Source organism: Schistocerca serialis, chromosome 5 (assembly GCF_023864345.2).
Source record: "Schistocerca serialis cubense isolate TAMUIC-IGC-003099 chromosome 5, iqSchSeri2.2, whole genome shotgun sequence".
NCBI classification, from domain to species: domain Eukaryota; kingdom Metazoa; phylum Arthropoda; class Insecta; order Orthoptera; family Acrididae; genus Schistocerca; species Schistocerca serialis.
Window position 1 is genome coordinate 289,277,539 of NC_064642.1, and position 20,181 is coordinate 289,297,719.

The window sequence follows — 20,181 nt, forward strand, 5'->3', positions numbered from 1 at the left end:
CTTGATCAAGACTGAACTTTAGTTAAAATATAATACTCTATTGATCACTGTTTCCAAAAATGTTTACCAAAATTGTGCAAGATAAATGTTGGTTGCACAGGAGTGTGCAATGTGTCCTGGTGCTGAAGTGATAACTGTTGAAGCATTAAAGCTTCAGGATACCGACAATGAAGTAACCTATGCATTGCGGGAGGGAGGAGAGTTGGTGAAGAAGACAGCAGAGCCGGAGAAGTTTGTTACAGAGGTTAGGCATTGGGTCATGAAAGAAATAGCTCAGCATAAGTAAAATCAGCCACATCCCAGAATACTGACACATTAGTTACTCATTTCAACTTTGCTGATAACTGGTCTCTTTCTTTGCAGAATGAATTTCAAATTTACCAATGGCACACATCACAGGTATCAATATTCACACGTGTTGCTCACTTCCGTGGATCATCATACTGTTTTGCTACTGTCAATTATGATCTTGCTCATGACAGTACTCATGCATGCTACACTGTCAGCATGATTACTGATGACATAGCATCTAGAGACTATGCATTTTCTAAATGTGTGTCTGTGACTGGTGGTGCAGCATCTCATTTTAAAAAGCTTTCAGCTTCATGAGCTTGGTCAACAATGCAGTAAAGGAATTAAGACAAAAAATGGATATTTTCAGCAACAGGTCATGGAAAAAGTGCATGTGGTGGGGTGGGAGGTCTCTGTAAACATATTGCGACAAGATTTAATCTCCAGCACGAAGCTGTTGACACTGTAAGAGATGCTACTGAATTTGTACATACCATATCAACATAGGTAACAAACATGAAACTTTTAATTCTAAATGAAAGTACATTAAGAGAGTTCTGTTTAAAAAAGAAAGAAGAGTGGTCTACTATGAAGCCTGATGTAGGAATTCAATCAGGTCACTACTGAGTTGCATCCTGGAGTGGCACCTACATTGCAAGAACAGTTCTCCAAGAAATGCAGCCTGTTAATATGTGTGAAATGCAGAGACCACAGTATACATTAGAAGACTCTGTAGTGAGCCACTCCATTTCTTCTGTGTATGACAATCAGTGGTGGGTGGGACAGATAACTGTGTCTCATGAGCTGAAAGACACCTCATGATCCTGCTAATGCTTTCAAATGGCCATCATCAAAAGATCAGTGTGCAGTTCCCACTTCTCAAGTACTGCACTTGTTGGATCATCCTTGTCCATGAGCAAATTCATCTCAGCTATACAAGTTCAATGAGAAGCAGATGAAAAAAAACAAATGAACTCTTTTCAACAGAGCAGTGTTGATTGTTGAATTGTAGTCAATTTTAATTCATGGAAAGTCATGAAGTAAAATCATGACAGAAGACAATAATAATTTGTGAATAATATCATAAAAAGAAAACTGAGTATAAATGTTCTATATCTCATTTCTATTATAAAATACTTTCAAACAAAATTATGAATTGCTTTCACACTCACTTATAATGTTATAAAGTAATTATTTTGGTTTAGAAATACCAGTTTTGCATGGCAGTTACTTAAAATCAGCAATTAATTTAAATATTTAAGTGTCCATGGTTTTTTGACCTTGAGAGTAGAGCTAGGTCTATTTAAAATATTTCTCACATTTTGTGCAGACAAGTACTGCCCACTCTGATTGTACATTCTGAGCCATGGCGAGCTGGTGCCAGCGTTATTTTGTTCATGTATCGTTGAGATCGATTGTGGTTGAGCTAAGCTATCTTTGCTTTTTGCATGCCTTATCTTCCAGGTTGGGCAGGTGAAGGGATTGGTTTGTTAGCCTCTGATGGGTAACCATCAAGATCTCATGACATTCGCTGGGAGACGAGTGTCAACAGTTGCCGAACGAGCGTGATGAGCGTTATATGTTCTCGTGTGAAATTGGTCAGAGGTTTTGGCAACATGGGCAGTTTGGAGATACAAGTTCTGTCACTTCACTGGGAACAAAATTTGATGTGAAATGGTGAAGCTGTTGGACCCCCTCCTTTGTTTGTGTACGTGATATGAAAGTTATTGGAATGTCTTTGTGATTCGCACAAGGACCTTACATTGTGCCAGCGCCTTGGCAGGAAGTGAAATGTTAAGGTCTAGGCCCGGCAGTGTTTAAGAACCTGGCCACTACCGGGAGTTGTTCACATACCCCCTTCCAAAGTTTAGGATTTATCTTCCTTCTGCCAAGGCGGTTTAAGTTGGTAGATATATAAATATATACTGTAAGTAACCTGTTCTTATACAAACCTGTTTCCTTAAATATTAGCGACTGGCAACTGGCTAAACTTTAAATTGCATAGCATCTGCCAAGTTCCTTGTGCAGATCTTTCTAATAGTCTTTTATTAACACGTCTGAGCATGTGAACATTGATTGTTAAAGATCAGTGTTTCTGCTGTAGTTTTTTGTGTAAGTGGTTCTATCATGTTACGTAATTTGATCTTAGCTTGGCACTAGTGTTGAAGTGTCATTAAGTCACCCTTTATTGGTAACTGTTTTCATTATATGTATTTTGAGGGAAATTCTATATGGGAGTTCGAATTTCTGAAGTTTGTCAGTAATCCTGTTTTCTTAATAAGGGAAAATAAAGTGAGGGGTATTAGTGCCCAGCAACGTTAAGCTTGTAATTGACCTTTTAACAAGTGCTTCTTTAACAGATTGAAATAGTAAGTTTGTAAGGGTATTTTAGTGAAGAATGTTAAGAGTGGACATCTTAATGTAATAACTGGTTTTAAAGAGTTTGATGAAGTGGCTATGTGAAGTAATTGATAACTGCTATGCTTAAGGTTTCTGTAAATGCCTGGCACATTAAGTTTTTTATAACTTTCTCTTAAGGGACTGTTTATTTGAGTACTGAGTACACTGGGTTTCTAACTGTGTTTGCAAAGCTTTACCTAGTGGCTCGTCGACAATTTGTAATTCTCAAATTCCTTAAAAGGCGTAATGTCAATAAACTGTCTTAATTATAAATTGTGACTACCAACCATGATTACATCCCGCTTCCTCTTTTATGGTATGTAAGATATGGTGGGTAAGTGTGGTATGAAAAGGGATCCACATACCACTTGGTAGCAGAGACATAAGGGGGGGGGGGGGGGGGGGGGGGCTTTTCCTATCCTCTCCTATGGTTGGTAGACATTGCTTAGTAAGTTGTAAAATTTTCATTATTGAGTTTTGAAACTTGTCTCCTGTTTCACAAAGTTAAGTAACATGAGTCTCCGAGCTTGCCCTGGCATAACTTGTTTATGGAAGGAGCAGTTGATGTATGAGCTCTGCATGCACGAGCTGCCAGTAGATGGAAATGTGTCTGATTTGGTGGCCAGGCTTCGTGCAGCAGTCAACACTCCCATTGCCCTACCGACAGACATCGTTAGCGAGGTAGGTGACTTGTTGTCGAATATCGAAACAGCTTTAAGTGATGTAGGTCAGACAATTCAATTTCTGGTGTCTACTCAGCACCGCATAAAAAATTTGTCGCATGCACGCGAATTTAGCCCATTACTGTGTTTATCAGATATCGCTTCAATCAATCTAAAAGATACAATGGGTACTCTCTGTCATAAGTTCCTTGGTGTTGCCGGAGGTTAGCAGTCATGCGCAGTAGCACTTGCTTTAAGCAGGGGAAGTTTAAGTACTAATTCTGAACCTGAAAATGTGAGTGAGGTCACACACGTTAAGTGTAACGAAGAATATTTGAGTTTATTTTCCAAGTTACCTAATCCAATTATGAATGTCTTGAAAGATATGTCTGTCTTGTATATTGAAAATTTGAGCCAGATTCAATACTTCCTGTGATTGTTAGTCCGTCTCCAGATTCATGCTGACGCACTGCACGTTCCACAGTCTGTCGTATTAGCATTAGTATATCCGATGGCTAAGGATGTGCTTAGTAGCATGATAGCCTTAGCGCAGTTTTTTGAGAGGGTTAGTGGGGTTGGATATGCATGTGTCTGACCTTGACTGTATTGAACATATGTTGAAAGGCATGCAGGTACAGGATCGCATCAGGTTGAACCTCGTACAGTGCCTTTGCTGTATGGAACAGTTTCAACATTTGGTTGATTCTATTCATGCTATTTCTTGGGCGGATGAACAGTGGTCCACCGCACAAGGGAGAGTAATATCTGAGGCACCAACGTGTAGTAACTCTACACCAGTTCTAATTCATTAGTTCGGCGCTGCTATCTTTGCCATGCTAGAGGATTGGAAAAGGGGGTAAGTTTACTAACTGGCCAGTGAACTGTAAGGCCATTCAGGCAATGCATGTTCCGGCACTCCCTTTTGTCTGTGCTAGGGTAGGAAGGAATCAGTGTGTGCATTGCTGGATTTGGGTAGTTCCATATCCTTAGTTGATTACGACTGGTACATAAAATATAGACATTTGTGCAGGTTTTCGTCTCCGCAGTCTCTGACTCAGAGATGTCGGGTCACCGATAGCAGAGAGTTACCTCTAGTAGGGGAGGTGCGGCGGTGGTTGCACGTCGATAAATTCTCATGGCCTCATAGATTTTTTGTAGCTAAGAATTTGAGGGTCCCTTTGTTGCTCAGGTGAGATTTCATCCAGCATGTGGGTTTGGTATTCGATTATGCTGGGAGTGTCTTTTATTTTAAGTTTTTGCCTCACCACCATCTCTCTTTGTGTTTGTGCCAGCAGTCTTGTGCAGGGAATGTGAGCTATGTGTGCAATGTGCAGGTTGGCACGGGTAGTCTTACAGCACATCAAGTGCAGGCTCTCAACCAGATCTTGGAGCGCTATCCTGAGGCCTTATCGGATAAGTTGGGGAAGACAGAAATTCTTAAGTATGTCATCCAATTAACTGATAGTGTGCCCGTCTGTCAGGGCCTTTATAGGCTGTCTCCACTCAAGATGAAGAGTTTGAGAGCCAAAATCGATAAGATGCTACAAGAGAGGGTGATTAGACCATCAACTTCGCCCTATGCTTCGCCTGCATTTCTAGTGCCCAAAGACCAGGGTAGTGATTTTTGTAGGATGGTTGATTACCGGAGGCTTAACAAAAAGGCGGTGTTGGAGTCAGCTCCCTTGCCCGATTTGCACAATTGCTTTACCTGGTTTGCAGGTGCTAATGTGTTCACCATCTTAGATCTCAATCAGGCATATTACCAGATTCTCCTTGCCGAGTCATCCAAGCCTATGACAGTGTTTTGCAGGTTGGAATTTATTTGAGTTCACCCGGGTCCCTTTTGGGTTGGCCATTGGTGCGGCTGTGTTGTCCCGTTTGATGGATGTGGTCTTAGGGGACTTGAAGTTCATCTGTCTCTACAACTATTTACATGATGTAGTTATCTACAGTCGCACCTTTGAGGAACACCTTGTTCACCTGGAGCAGATTTTCCTAAGGTTGCGTTCGGCTGGCCTCACTGTCAAACCATCTAAGATCACCTTGTGTAAACAACAGATTGCTTTCTTAGGCCAGCTGGTATCTGCAAAAGGCGTAAGCATCGACCAGGATAGAACTAAGGCCTTACGGGGTTTTCCCCCTCCCCAGAATAAGAAAGATGTCGCTCACTTCATTGGCATTGCAAATTTCTTCCATACATTCATTGCCAATTTCACCCATCTTGCAGCCCCCCTTAATGATCTTCAGAAGAAGAATAGCGATTTCGTATGGGGAGAAAAATCAGCAGAGAGTCTTCGCACAGATTAAAACTGCAATTACTAATCCCCCGTTGATAGCTGTGCCGGACTTTAATAGTACGTTTGCAATACACACTGGCACCTGTCATACTGGGGTAGCAGCAGTTTTACTTCAAGAACATGAAGGGGAGAGGCGACCTCTAGCTTATGCCTCACAGCGACTGACTACTCCTGAATCCAACTATTCTGTATATGAATTAGAGGCTCTCGCCATTGTTTTTGACTTGGAAAAGTTTTGTTTCTACTTGGAACATAAAGAATTTGTATTAAGAGACAGACACGAACAACCAAGCATTAAGTTGGATCTTGGCTAGGCCAAGGAAGACTGGCCGAATTGCACGTTGGGCAGTCCGTATATCTGCTTTTCATTTTCAAGTCAGACATATTAAAGGCTCAGATAATGCAATTGCCAATGGTCTGAGTCATATGATTACACCCGACTCCCAGGAAGGTCAGGAGCAAGGCAAACAGGACATTAGTGTTGGGACGATTTTGTCCGACTTTCCTAACCTGTTTGGTGGGCTTAAGGAGAAGCAGATGCAGGAACCATGTTGTGGTCCGATTCAAGATAGGGTCATGGCTGGGGTTTCGGTGCTGGGTTATTGCCTCCAACAAGTGGTACTGTGTAAGCAGGGTAGTGACGATCAAGGGTGTGGTTGCCAATTGAGTTAGTACTGATGGTCTTCCAGTATTATCACGATTCTTGGCAGCCATTTGGGGCTGTATAAGACCTTGGCCAGGATCCACGAACATTTCGTGTGGCCCTCTCTTTATCGCTACATTAGGCGATGACTGGTTGGACAGTGTGATCTCTGCAAAAGGGTGAACCCTGATTCCAGGGTCTCTCGTGGGCTTCTACACTCACAGAGGGAGCAGTATCCCCTCAAAGTTTTTATCGACTATGTTGGACCATTGCCCCGGACAAAGAAAAGCAACCGTTACATCTTGGTTGTCGTGGATGCTTTCTCCAGGTTTACATAGCTGCTTCCTACCTGAGGGTCACTGCAATTGTGGAAGGTCACATCCTGGTTCGGACCACCGAAATCATTGGTAAGCGACAATTCACCTGTCTTTCTGACTCGTGTGTATAAGGCCTTCTGTTTCCATCAGGGTATTAGACATATTACCACCACGCCTTATTATCCTAAGGCGTCATTTGCCGAAACAGGTAATTGGAATTTGAAAACAGCCCTAACCATCTACCATGCCCGGTCACCTGGTACATGGGATGTCACCTTGCCCTGGCTCAATCAGTTGTTTAATATCGCCAAACACGAGGCAACTGACATGACACCAGCTCTGTTAATGTTTGCCTATACCATTAATTCTCCATTATCAAACTTGTGGAGTATAAATGACCTCTTACCAACGGCCATTACCCCTCAGAGCTTCCGTGAGAATTGGCAAAGGGCCAGACAGTGTGCATGTATTAATCATGTATCACAGTATTGTGAACAAAGTTTATTGAAAATAAATTCATATCTCTATCACTTTGGGTTTCTTTATTACAATTTTTCAATTTTCCCTTTTGTTGCTACATTTTCACTAATACTCCCATTTAGAGAGGTCTGTAGTGAGTTAATAAATCATCAAAAATAGCTCAAATGACTCTGAGCACTATGGGACTTAACATCTGAGGTCATCAGTCCCCTAGAACTTAGAACTACTTAAACCTAACAAACCTAAGGACATCACTCACATCCATGCCCGAGGCAGGATTCGAACCTGCGACTGCAGTGGTCACGCGGTTCCAGACTGAAGCGCCTAGAATCGCTCGGCCACGCCGGCCGCAATAAATCATCAGAAAATCAAAATATTGTAGTTTTGGAGAGGTATCATGTGAAACTTAAAATGTATCAGCAAACTTTGAAATTGTAATGTGACACTTCCATTCTTGACCTGTATGATTTGAGATGAAATCACCAAATAGTAAGTTTGTACCACTTTCATTTGACTGTGCTTTATAGAAATACAGATAAGGTCACATTAGAAAGGAATGAACAAAAACAAATGGTTATTGTTTTTCCATAGTAGGGTCACATTGCATGTAAGTCATTTGTATTGAGAGACTAGGCTGTGTATTGGCTTCAGGACCATTTATACGCAATGTACATAAGAGTCACACATGTAACATGTCCGGAGTATATAAAATAATAAGTTGTGACTATTACAAGTTTTATGTTAGATAAACTGGGAGGAACTTTGAAAGAAGGTTGGTCCAACTGAATCCAATCCCTCAGCATTTTGTGCTCATTTAAGAGAGTGCAAGAATTCCATTAACACCACCATTAAAAACCATCACCACTCTTTGCAAGGAAGACAAAGGTAGGTTATTTAATAACCTAGAAGAAATAGATATATACACTCTTATGACAAAATACCCAGATAAAGTCCTTAACAAAGAGACAAAGATAAGAAATAAGATGTATATACCAAACATTAACAATGTTTTAACCAAATAAGTTCAGATTAGAATTTTCTCCATTTCCCTGCATGTAATATTAACTAAACTTAGACAAGATATATTAGAGCAGGGGCGGGCAAACGTTGCACGCGGCTCATGAGCGCACAGCACTGCACGTGCGCTGCTCACGTGCAATCGTCAACCGGGGCAGTGGCAACTGGCAACAACCGGCAGGTTGCGGCAGTGTAATACCAGGCTAAGCTGCAGAAAAGGCAGAGTGAATGAAGGAAACGGAGAAGTGGAGATTTGCCATCTTTTAAAAAGGAAAGGGAGAATCATTTCTACTTTGTGCAAAAACGTGAAAATGCGAAATGTTTAATATGTGGTAGTATTCTCGCTAGTCAGCAGAAGTTAAGTATTGAACGCCTTTTATAATAAATTTCACAAGGATGGGTACAATTTATTGTCGGATTCTCAACGGAAGGGGAAATTGACTGAGCTTAAGAAGAGTTATCTGACGATACTAGATGAATCTGACGTAAGTTGCTGTTGTGACGGAGAGATCTGCGACTTTGTTTCGTCATGTCTCTCATCTAACTGATTTAACATTTTATGGAGCACTGTTTTCAATTTTTCAGGACAACAACAATGATAGCCCAGCGGTACGCGCAAGTTCTAAGATTGCGCTTAATATAGCGAGAGCTGGAAAACCAATCGCTGAAAGTGAGTTTACAAAGGAGTGCATCAATGACACTGCTGATTTACTTTGCCCACTGAATGCAAATCGGTTTCGAGCTATCACTCTTTCTCGGGGGAGTGTAAGTCGTTGTCTAAGTGCCATGGCAGGTGATGTTTACCGTCAATTAAGGAATGCAGGGCAGGAGCTTATTGCACTTTCCATTGCACTTAATGAGTCCACAGATATTTCAGACACCACACTATTAGCGAGTTATGTCCACGGCGCAGACACTGCTCTGCACATAACAGAGGATTTTTTAGATATGATATCTTTAAAAAGCACGACCACTGGTGCGGACATCCTAAAAGCCATTGAAGAAGCTGTCGATTCAGCTGGCTTAAACTGGGAACGTTTGTTGTCAGTGACAACAGATGGAGCACCTGCAATGAAAAGGGAACAAATGGGATTTGTTGGATTACTAAGAAAAAACCTACAGCGTACAGAAGAATCATTGTACAGCATCCACTGCATTTTGCACCAATAAGTACTCTGTGCAAAAGCAGCAAAATTGGGGGATGTCATGCAAGTGGTTATTTGGGCAGTTAATTATTTGAGATCCCAAAGGCTTACACACAGACAGTTTCACACATATTTAGCTGAAATTGGGGAACAATACTGTGACATACCATCCCACAGTGAAGTCCGCTGGCTTAGTTGCGGTAATGTACTCAAAAGATTTTTTGAGCTGAGAATACCAATAAATCAGTTTTTAAAGGACAAAGGAAGATATTATCCTAAGTTAGAAGTTTCAGAGTGGGTTGCCGACCTTGCATTTTTAGTGGACATTACCGGACACATGAAAGCATTGAACACAAGTTTGCAAGGAGAAAATCAGCTAATTTGTGAAATGGCTGAAAAGGTGCTAGCTTTCACTAGCAAGCTGGCACTGTGGGGATGACAGCTCTCATCAGGGATCGCAGTGCATTTCCCTACTCTGTCTACTGTGCGAGAACAGAATTGCAAAGAATATGTTTCCGTACTTAGTGCAATAAAAGAGGAATTTCTCAAGTGATTTGGGGATATATTATATCTATCCCAAGCTTTTGAGTGGTTCTCGAGACCATTTGCTGTTTCTGTAGATGATATTCATCCCAATTTGCAAATGGAATTAATAGATTTACAGTGTAATTCTCGTCTGAGAGACAAGTTCCTTTCGCAAGACGTGTAACAGACTTTTATCACAACTTTCCACAGCAAGAGTTTCCTCTTCTCCATTGTGAAGCCGCAAAGATAATGTTAATGTTTGGCTAGACATACGTTTGTGAGAGATTTTTTCTGTTATGAAAATTAATGAGTCTCGGTTAAGAGCAAACATCGGTGATGAAAATGTTTGCGTTTGTCTGTATGTAGAAATTTTGTTCCGGACATTAAACGTATTGTAAACTCTACCTGTGATAATTAAATAAAACGTATTGTAGGTAACAGGTGCTCTTTCAAACTATGATTTCTTTTGAGCACCCCTACTAACCTTATTCCTTCAATCAATAAAGCAAGCTAGTAAACAAAATCATTACAGAGGAAAGAGCGGAGAGACGGTATGGTGGGGAGAGAAGAGAAGCGGGTGGCCAGCTTGGCCCTGTGTGCACGCATAACACCTGTTACCCGCACACGTGCAAGTGCACCGCACACGTGCAGGATTCCTGTGTTAGAGCATCCTTAGATCCAGGTCCAACTTGATAATCTTGATGTATAGTAGACACAAATTTTATTACGTTACATCCAGTAAGTTGTTCAGAACAGTTTACATCAATTTTCTCATTCTACCTTTATATAACATCTCTCTACATGCAATATTCACTATATACCAGATGCGTATGCCACAGTTTTATTTAGATAAGATTTCACAAAGGCAGATTTCGAAAAGCATCTGTAATGTAAGACCCTCTTCCCTGATCGTCAATTCCATGTTTTCATCCCGTACCAATGTTCAACATGACCGACCATGAAATGAGACTGTTTAGCATCTGACAGTTATAATATGTACACATGACAACCTATGAACCAAAGAGGTATGACAGATATGGACCCGACTGATCACACTGACATTGTTATAATCAAGATTTTAAATGTCCACGGTGTTCTACGTTTTCTATATCCACATCAATTTTAACCTCAAAGATTTTATTCTTCACACACACATCATTTGATACATGTACACATAAGAACCTTATATTTCTGCTGTAATTTGTACAACACGTTCTTATGTTATAGGCATCATTATGTACACATTTGTTTGTTTTTACTCTGTATCACAAACAACTCATGATGATCTATACACCCGAATAGTGGTACAGCAAACCCTGTTTGCACACAGCAAGATGTCTTTTAACATAAATGTAAGGATGTTACACCAATTGAACAAATATCGTTAAATGATTTAAAATTACCTATCCAAATTTAGTGATAAACAAACAGTTAACTTAATGTAGCTTAAAAATAGTATAAATCTAACTGACTCCCTGTTCTGCCACAAAATGCCAAACAGAGTGTGAAAGCCATTTTATTAATTTCATGCAATAAGAATAGAACACGGTTACCTTTAATCTGATTTCACTTATTATGAATCAGTTTCTCCTACCACTACAAGAATTCCTAACCTGTTTAACCTGACATTGTAGATTCTTACCTTTATTAGTTTCTCAACACCCGAAGAAGCTATTATACAGTTTGTGGGATGAAAACGTACTTGATTTACAATTGATCTGTGTCCGTGGAGAATCATATGTGCAGTATCAACCCACTGATCTGAAAGTAGGTACAAAAGTATTAGAAGGCTAATCTAAACAAAAATACAGTAAGGACAAAATAAGTATTTCACAATACCTTCCTCAGCTGTTGATGGAATTTTCCACATATACAAATTAAAATCATCAGAACCTGACAGAACATATTGATCATCATCTCCTGCAAAACTACAGCTCTTCATAGTGCATGAATTATAATAGCCAGGATGATCAAACTGGCATATGTGAACCGAAGAATGCACTGAATACAATACTGGAGGTAATCTGCGTCTCAGAGCCAATATCTGTGTACCAGCCTGATTGAAACGAACACTCATACAACTCTGTGATGGATTATTTCCACCAAACCGCATCAGAATCCTAAAAAGAAACAAAATAACAAATTAAGCATGCATGCAAGATAAATTGAACTGCACTGAACTTGTTCATAACATAAAAATGTTTTCCAGGACATAATGCTTCATCCATTCAGCACATTCACTACACTTTTAAGATGGGCAGCAAACCTTTCCCTACTATACATACAAGTTCTAATGGAGACAGCACGCAGCATCCCCTTTGGCTCTGACAATAGCAACTATAGGTCATGACATGAACCACATGACACTCCAAATTGAGATTCATCTTGATCTAAAAGCTATGACTACTCAACTGCCAAACATGTGTCATGTAGATTGGCTGGACCTACATCCAAGAGATACACTTTTCATTTGCAGTGTTCAAGATGTGCTCAACAGGACTAAGGCCAGGTAACCTGTAAGGATACACAAGAATGTGATGCCAGCTGAATGTTCCTCATACTTTTCTGATAAAATTTGATTGTGATGAGGCAGTGAATCATCTTGATGAAGATACAAAATGCCAATGAGGTGCTGGAGGTGAACAACAGGTCACACAACATCAGACAGTATGTCCCTGTATTGTTTGTTGGTGAGTTAACAAAAAGGATACAGTGCCTGACATGGTTTTTAACATACTTGTACACTGCCACTGGCATGCCCCAATGCACTGCACAACCTTTCTCAAAGCTTCCTGTGCCCAATGCGACCCTGCCAATCTCGAGTCAACGTTAGCCGTTGATATCCCCCCGTTGGTTTTGAGCCGTGATGTGATAAGTGACAACATTCGTTAATGAGTTGAAATTCCTAATCGTTCTGAGGTTGAACATTATGTTTAGCTGCCCTATATATCAAAATGAAATGAAAGTTGGTAGGTGTGTTTCTATATCTGGAAGATAATCTCTACACAAATGTCACAACAATTGCATAAGAGTGACACTAGTACCACCACTATGAGGATGCAAAACAGGTTTGCTTTAAATACAAACTGTAAGGGCCGTTAGTATCAGTTACCTTCGAGACTGGGCATGGTGCATAGATATTAACCAAGAAGGGTTACTTACGAGAAGGGGTGGCATGTGGTGGTCTTCAGCATTGAAAGCAGATTCTGCCTGTGCGCAAGGGATGGTCGTTTGTGTGTACGGCACAGACCTGATGAGAGCTTTCTCATAAAGTGCTTTCATCCAAGATACACTGGTCCCACTGTAAGACTTATGGCCTGGGGTGAGATAAGCTACAATTCTCATTCAACTTTGGTTTTTCTGAAGGGGTTGCTAATCAGCACTCGGTACATGCAGAATATTGTCAGACCCATTCTTTTGTCATTCTAGCAATAGGAAGGTGACATGTTGTTCCAACAAGATAATGCTGGTGAAACTCAACACGTTCTAAAAGACTTGCAGCAACTTCCCTGGCCTGCACAATCTCCAAACTTGTCCCCAATCGAGCAAGTGTGTGATAAGATGGGATGAGAAGTGACTCATGCATCTCGCCAACCAATAATTATTACAGAACAATAGGTCAAGCAGTAATGGCATAGTGTATTCCAGGACAGTGATCGCTATCTGTATGATCAACTGGATGCCAGAGTCATTGCCTATATTGTCACATGTGGAGGCTATCAATGATAGTGTCAGCATGAGTTAATACCTGGTTCCTCAGAACTGGTTGTGCTATTGATCTGTAAATATAATCATTACATGTACTCCACACACACTGTTGCAACAATAAATCTGGAGTAAACTGGAAACCTCTTAAAAGTGTGGAGATGGACTGAGACATGTGGGGGGAAAGGATGTACTGAGTGAAATGTGGGAGCAGGAGATGGACAGAGGGATTGAGGAAATTGGTGACAAAAAGAGAGAGGGTGGAGGGTGAGATGGATGTATAGAGGGGGAGGAGTAGATTGGAGGGCGGGGTACAGCAGGGAATGGACAGGGAGAGGGGGCAGGACAGGATGCACAGAAAAAAAGAGGATAAGAAGGGGAGGGAGAGACATATGGGGACAAGAGGAGATGGACATAGGGAGAGGGGTGGGAGGCAATTGACAGGGGGTAGGGGTATTGGATGGACAATGAGGGGGGGAGGGGGGATGGGTGGACAGTGGACAGGAAGAGAAGTGAGGAGGATAATGACAGAGGGAGGGGAAAGAAGAAACTGTCAAAGAGATTTGGTGGAGGAGATTGACAAAGGGATAGGGTAGGAGAAGATGATGAGACAAAGAGAGGAAGGAGTAGATGACAAGGGAGAGACAGCATCGGCAGAAAGATATGAAAACAGAGAGGGAGAACAGTAAATTTGAGAAATGTGTTGAAAACGTACACAAGTGAAATCACAGGAAAGAGGCTATATATAATCTCCAGGTTCTCTTCCTAAGCCCTTGGGTCCATTTCAGCAAAATTTGGCACACAAACAGAAAACTTTATGAGTATCAGCACTTTCAGCTTTATAACATCCTGGCTCCAATAGGAGTGGAGATTCAACAAAAAGCATTTTTTAACACTTGGCACACAGGCAACCTAGCATGACAGGCATGTTGTATGGGAATACAGAGACCGCCAGAAAAATGTACATACACTTTATGGGACAAAAGTATTACTTACGTGTTTATTTTACATTTAATAACTGATCACACATGTTGTACAACCTTCAGTTAAGCACATGGTTTCAAAATGTTCATCATTCACAGCTGTACACATAACAGATTCAATTGGTTCAAATGGCTCTGTGCACTATGGGACTTAACATCTGAGGTCATCAGTCCACTAGAACTTAGAACTACTTAAACCTAACTAGTATAAGGACATCACACACATCCACGTCTGAGGCAGGATTCGAACCTGCGACCGCAGCGGTCGTGCGGTTCCAGACTGAAGCACCTAGAACTGCTCAGCCACACCGTCGTAACAGAACGACAAGTGGTCGCTGCAACTACATCGGTCAATGCTACAGTGGAGATCGCTGCACATGTCGTCGTAATCTAGTGGCGAAGTTCCTCCACTGTGTGTGGTTTACATCACTAGATGTTATCTTTCACAGTTCTGCACAAGTAAAGGTCCATAGGTGTTAGATCTGGCAACTATGGAGGGAACTCAATGGGTCCTCTTCGTCCAATCCAATGTCCCGGAAAATCGTCATTCAGGAAAGCTCGTACAGCTAGGTGGTGGTGTGGTGGCACCCCGTCCTGTTGGTAGAAGACCTCTTCATCAGCTCCATAAAGCACACATATACCTAGCAAAATTGATGGGCGTAACATTTCCAGAGACAGTAGCATCAAAGAAAAAGGGTCCTACTAAGCCCCCTAGATGATAGTCCACACCACACATGGACCCACGGTAGATTGACTGTTTTAACCACATAAACATGCAGATTTTCTGGTGCCCAGTACACACTGTTATGCCGATTCACAGTTCCATTACTCCACACTACCTTCATTACAAATTGTTCATCATCAGTTACCATTTGCTGATACCATTCACAAAATTGCATTCGGTGATCAGAAGCATTGTCATTAATTGCGTGCAGTAATCATGGAATTTAAACTTTTCACTTTGCAGCTTTCAGAATTCTTCGTAACTTGTACTGCTAACCCCCACTTCACGCGTACATCGTGTAGCAGGCTTCTGTGGCGAATTAATCAACATTTCCAACTCAAGAACCGACGAAGCATGACTTGCAGCTGTACACTGTCTTCCTGGTCTTCTTTTGTGAATATCACAAATCGTTCCATGCAATTCAAACTTGTCAATGATGCACTTAATTGTTAAGCGGGTTGGCAGTTCTGTTTCAAACTCCCACCTCCACAGACATTACACTTCAATGGCATTATCAAACTTGAAAAACCACTTCACAACACATTTTCTTTGCTTGAATGTCAAGTGTGCTCCATTCGTCTTGTTTTCTCAATAGCGAGATGAAAGAACTAACATCTGTTGAGCCAAAGACCATACTACAACACACTCTTAACTCGAATCGAACAACAATATCAATATCTCGATAGAGCCGGACAAAGAGTGTATACATTTTTCTGGTGGACTCTGTAGTATCAGCCTGGCTTATTGACTTGTCTGGGGCAAGACAATGTATTCCACTGCCCGAGGGTAGGCTGATCCACATGACAGGCATGATATATTGGAATAGCACTGGCCACTTTATCAACCTGTTTTATATGGCAGCTTTTACATTAGGGGCAAAAATGGTTTTCAAGTGCCCGGCATGCAGGCTGCTCTGCACGACTAGTTTGATGCGAGAATAGTACCAGCCACCATTATTGACCTGATTTGCAGGGGCAACATGTGCAGATGGATATAGCTGGGGAAGGTTATGATGGATAGAGAGGATAAGAACAGAGGGGCATGATGGGGGAGGATGATGTGGACAGAGAGAGTCAGGGAGGATATGGATGTCAGAGATGGGAGGATAATGATGTAGACAGGTAACAGAGGTGGAGAGATGGTATGGACAAAGGGTTAGGGGGAGGATGAAATGGACAGTGAGAGTGGAGAGGAGGAGATGGACAGACTGGGGAGAAGACCTGTCACGCAGATAGGAGGGAGGGGGAGGGAGGGGAGAGGGGGAGAGAGAGAGGGGGGGGGAGAGAGAGAGAGAGAGAGAGAGAGAGAGAGAGAGAGAGAGAGAGAGAGGGGGGGGGGGGGCGACGGAGGGGGGAGGGGGAGGGGGGAGGGGGGAGGGGGGAGGGGGAGGGGGGAGGGGGGAGGGGGGAGGGAGGGAGGGAGGGAGAGGGAGAGGGAGAGGAGGAGGAGGAGGAGGACACAGAGAGGGAGGTGGAATTGATAGACAGAGCAACAGGGGAGGAAAAGTTGGACACACAGAGTGCAGAGGAGGAGATGTATACAATACACGTGTCGAATGAATACGTGGATGAAGCTATGGGGAAAAGGCAAGTATATAAATAAAAGTCCCTTTTGAAATTACATTTCTGCTCAGTGTTCTAATTTCTTTGAGAAATTGAGTCTCAGTTTGTGTGTTATAGTTCAGTAATGCTGTAATCTCCTGTTTTATTTCTTTATTTTATTTCCCCATTACAATATGTTACTGGTTCCTGATTTCCTGCTGTAATTTTCACAAAATGGATCCTTCATTAACATTTAATAGTCATATGTTGCATCAAGAGATGGAAGATACGAGTTTATGATTAAATTTATACATGAGTTGTGTATAAAGAGAGAATATTATATGGTCCAGTCACATTAAAATGTCCTCTGCATATGCTCGACGTCAATATGTAATAACCAGCCTTAGATGGCAAGTGGAAGCACTGGCAGTGGAAAGGTATATAACGCATGTTGAGGATACAGAAAACGAGTGCGGTAGTTTTAACCCACAAACAGTGATTTGCCCGATGTACAAAATGACATGATCACTGGCTTCAGGCCCAGGATGTAAGCATTTCTGAAATGGCACCATGCCAGTTTGCCATGCATGGAAAAATTGTGCTATCCAAAGCCAGCACTAAGCAAACTGTGGTGCACCATGGGCTGTAGATGACAGAGATGAATGACAGTTGTGGTGAAGTGCACGGACGAACAGATGTACAACTCTTGAGCAACTGACCGGCCAGATGAAACTAGAGGCTACCAACAGTGTCTCAACAGTAATTCAGCACACACTGCTGTGTATGGGCCTCTGCAGCAGGCGTCTGGTTCATGCAACCATACTGACTGCTGTTAATCCCCGAATCTGCATGTCAATACTGCAACTGGATGCCCACTGTGTGGCAACAGCTGGCCATTACACCTGAATCACATTTTATGCTCCATCAGACAAATGGTTGTTGTCATGTATGGCAGAAACATATGAAAGCAAACACCTTACAACAGTCATCAGAAAGATCCAGCCCAGATTGGTAAGTATGTCAAATCAAACACCTTTCAGCCATCTAATTTCCAACCTGTTATTTTATTTGGCTACCAGATTTGGCAATTTACTACACCATTTCCAGGATGCTGTGTACAGACAACAATGGTAACTGTACGAAATAAGTAAAAAAAAAGGGGGTTGGTGCAAGTCTTATATAAGTAGTAATATGTAATAACATAAAAATAACAGAGAGTGCAGGAAGTTACATAAAGTTACAGATAAATTAAGTAACAAAATAAGAGAACACTTGCACACAGTATTAACTTAAACTAGGGAGTAAAGCATGTATGTTACAAATTAAGAAAAATAATATACTAAATGGAGGTCAATATTGTATGTTATGCATAGATATTCATGGTATAAAGCTAACGCAACGCCCATGAAACAGCTGGAGTAAAAGAATGTAATCAAATACTGATGAGTACAGACTATATTATTTTACTCTAGTTGTTTTACTCTAGTTGCATTAGCATCATACCATGATTACCTACGCATAACATGCAATATTGACCTCCATTTAATAGGTTCTTTCTTACAATTATATGATGCATACATTTTGCTCCCTAGTTTAAGTTAATACAGTGAGCAACCATTCTATTATTTTATTCCTCAATTTATCTGTAACTTTATGTAACTTCCTGCACTGTCTGGTATTGTTATGTTGTTATGTGTTACCATAGTATAAAAGACTTGCATCACCTCCTTTTTGTTATCTGTATTGTACTGTTACCATTGTTGTCTGTACACAGGGGCCTGAAGATGGCATAGTAAATCGCCAAAACTGGTAGCCAAATAAAATAACAGTTTGGAAATTAGACAGCAGAAAGCTGTTTGTTTGACATTCTGTACTGAACAGCTGAGTCCCACAGCCATCTCTGAAAAGATGGACATACAGAGAGGAGGAAGTGTTATGGTCTGGAGAATGTTTTCATGGCATTTACTAGGTGATCTCATCATTCTGGAAGGCAGAATGGATAAAACACAGGTATGCAACTATCCTTGGGGACCATGTCTACCACTACATGCAGTTCGTTTTGCTTCAGCATGTGGCCTCTACCAGCAGGAAAATGCAACACATCACACAACTCTCAAAGTACCTTCATAGTTGAAGAGCACCAAGATGAGTTATACTACTCTCCAGGCCACCAGACTCCCCAAATTTAATCCCAAACAAAAATCCATGGACCACCTCATTCAAGCTGTTCATGCCATGGATCGTGAACTGAGAAACCTAACACAGCTGGCCATGGCACTGGAATCAGCTTGGCTCCGCATCCCTGTCGGTACCTTCAGAAACATCGCTGACACTCTTCCTGCACATCTTGCAATGGACTGCACTGCAAAAGGTGGTTATTCAGGCTACTGACAGGTGGTCATCTTAATGTGACTGAACAGTTTGGATGCCATATATAAATATGTGGTGTTAACATGAGTTTGATGAAGGTTTCATCTGACAGCTGTATGTCTGTATGTGGAGGTGTAGTTGTGACAACTGCAACTGTCAATCAGGAGTTGTACATGAATTAAGAGTGTAAGTTCCCACCCCCTCTTCCTCCTCTCTCTCTCTCTCTCTCTCTCTCTCTCTCTCTCTCTCTCTCTCTCTCAAAGATAGGGGACATATAGGGGTCATGGAGCGGTAGTGGAATCTGATGAAACATGTTTCGGTTAGGAAAAGGCTTGGAGAGGACATGAAGTTGTGGGTGTAGGCAGCTGCTTGTTTGGTTGGAGATTCTACAGTTAATGTATTTCTGGTGGTTGAAAATTGTATTAAGTGAGTTTTGGTTTCATTTCTAGAAGAATATGTTGCAGAAGGTTCTACAAAAACATCAGATGGGTTCACAAAGACTCCTGAGGTCAGCAAGCGTATCAGAGGTAACAGCGATCAAGCAACTGAAATTTTAACATTTCAGTGCCCAACTTCATCTTTCCTTATGTAACTCGGCAACTGATTGTTTCCAAAGCAGAATCACATTTCAACTGTCCATAGTCTGTAGCCTCTCCCCGATGTTATTCAATCTCTATATTGAGCAAGCAGTGAAGGAAACAAAAGAAAAATTTGGAGTAGGTATTAAAATCCATGGAGAAGAAATAAAAACTTTGAGGTTCGCCGATGACATTGTAATTCTGTCAGAGACAGCAAAGGACTTGGAAGAGCAGTTGAACGGAATGGATGGTGTCTTGAAGGGAGGATATAAGATGAACATCAACAAAAGCAAAACGAGGATAATGGAATGTAGTTGAGTTAAGTCGGGTGATGCTGAGGGTATTAGATTAGGAAATGAGACACTTAAAGTAGTAAAGGAGTTTTGCTATTTGGGGAGCAAAATAACTGATGATGGACGAAGTAGAGAGGATATAAAATGTAGACTGGCAATGGCAAGGAAAGCGTTTCTGAAGAAGAGAAATTTGTTAACATCGAGTATAGA

The 20,181-nt window shown here is 41.4% G+C and overlaps 1 protein-coding gene across 2 annotated transcripts in view; it reads right to left on the minus strand.

Annotated features, from left to right (window-relative positions):
* LOC126480904 (DDB1- and CUL4-associated factor 5) overlaps window positions 1-20,181 on the minus strand; it is a 127,132-nt gene that overhangs the window by 58,335 nt on the left and 48,616 nt on the right. For both annotated transcript variants that reach the window (XM_050104303.1, XM_050104301.1), the window contains exons 6-7: window positions 11,617-11,897; window positions 11,420-11,538 (exon numbers count right to left, since the gene is read on the minus strand). In XM_050104303.1, the coding sequence (XP_049960260.1) occupies window positions 11,420-11,538; window positions 11,617-11,897 (400 nt within the window). The remainder of the gene's footprint in view (window positions 1-11,419; window positions 11,539-11,616; window positions 11,898-20,181) is intronic.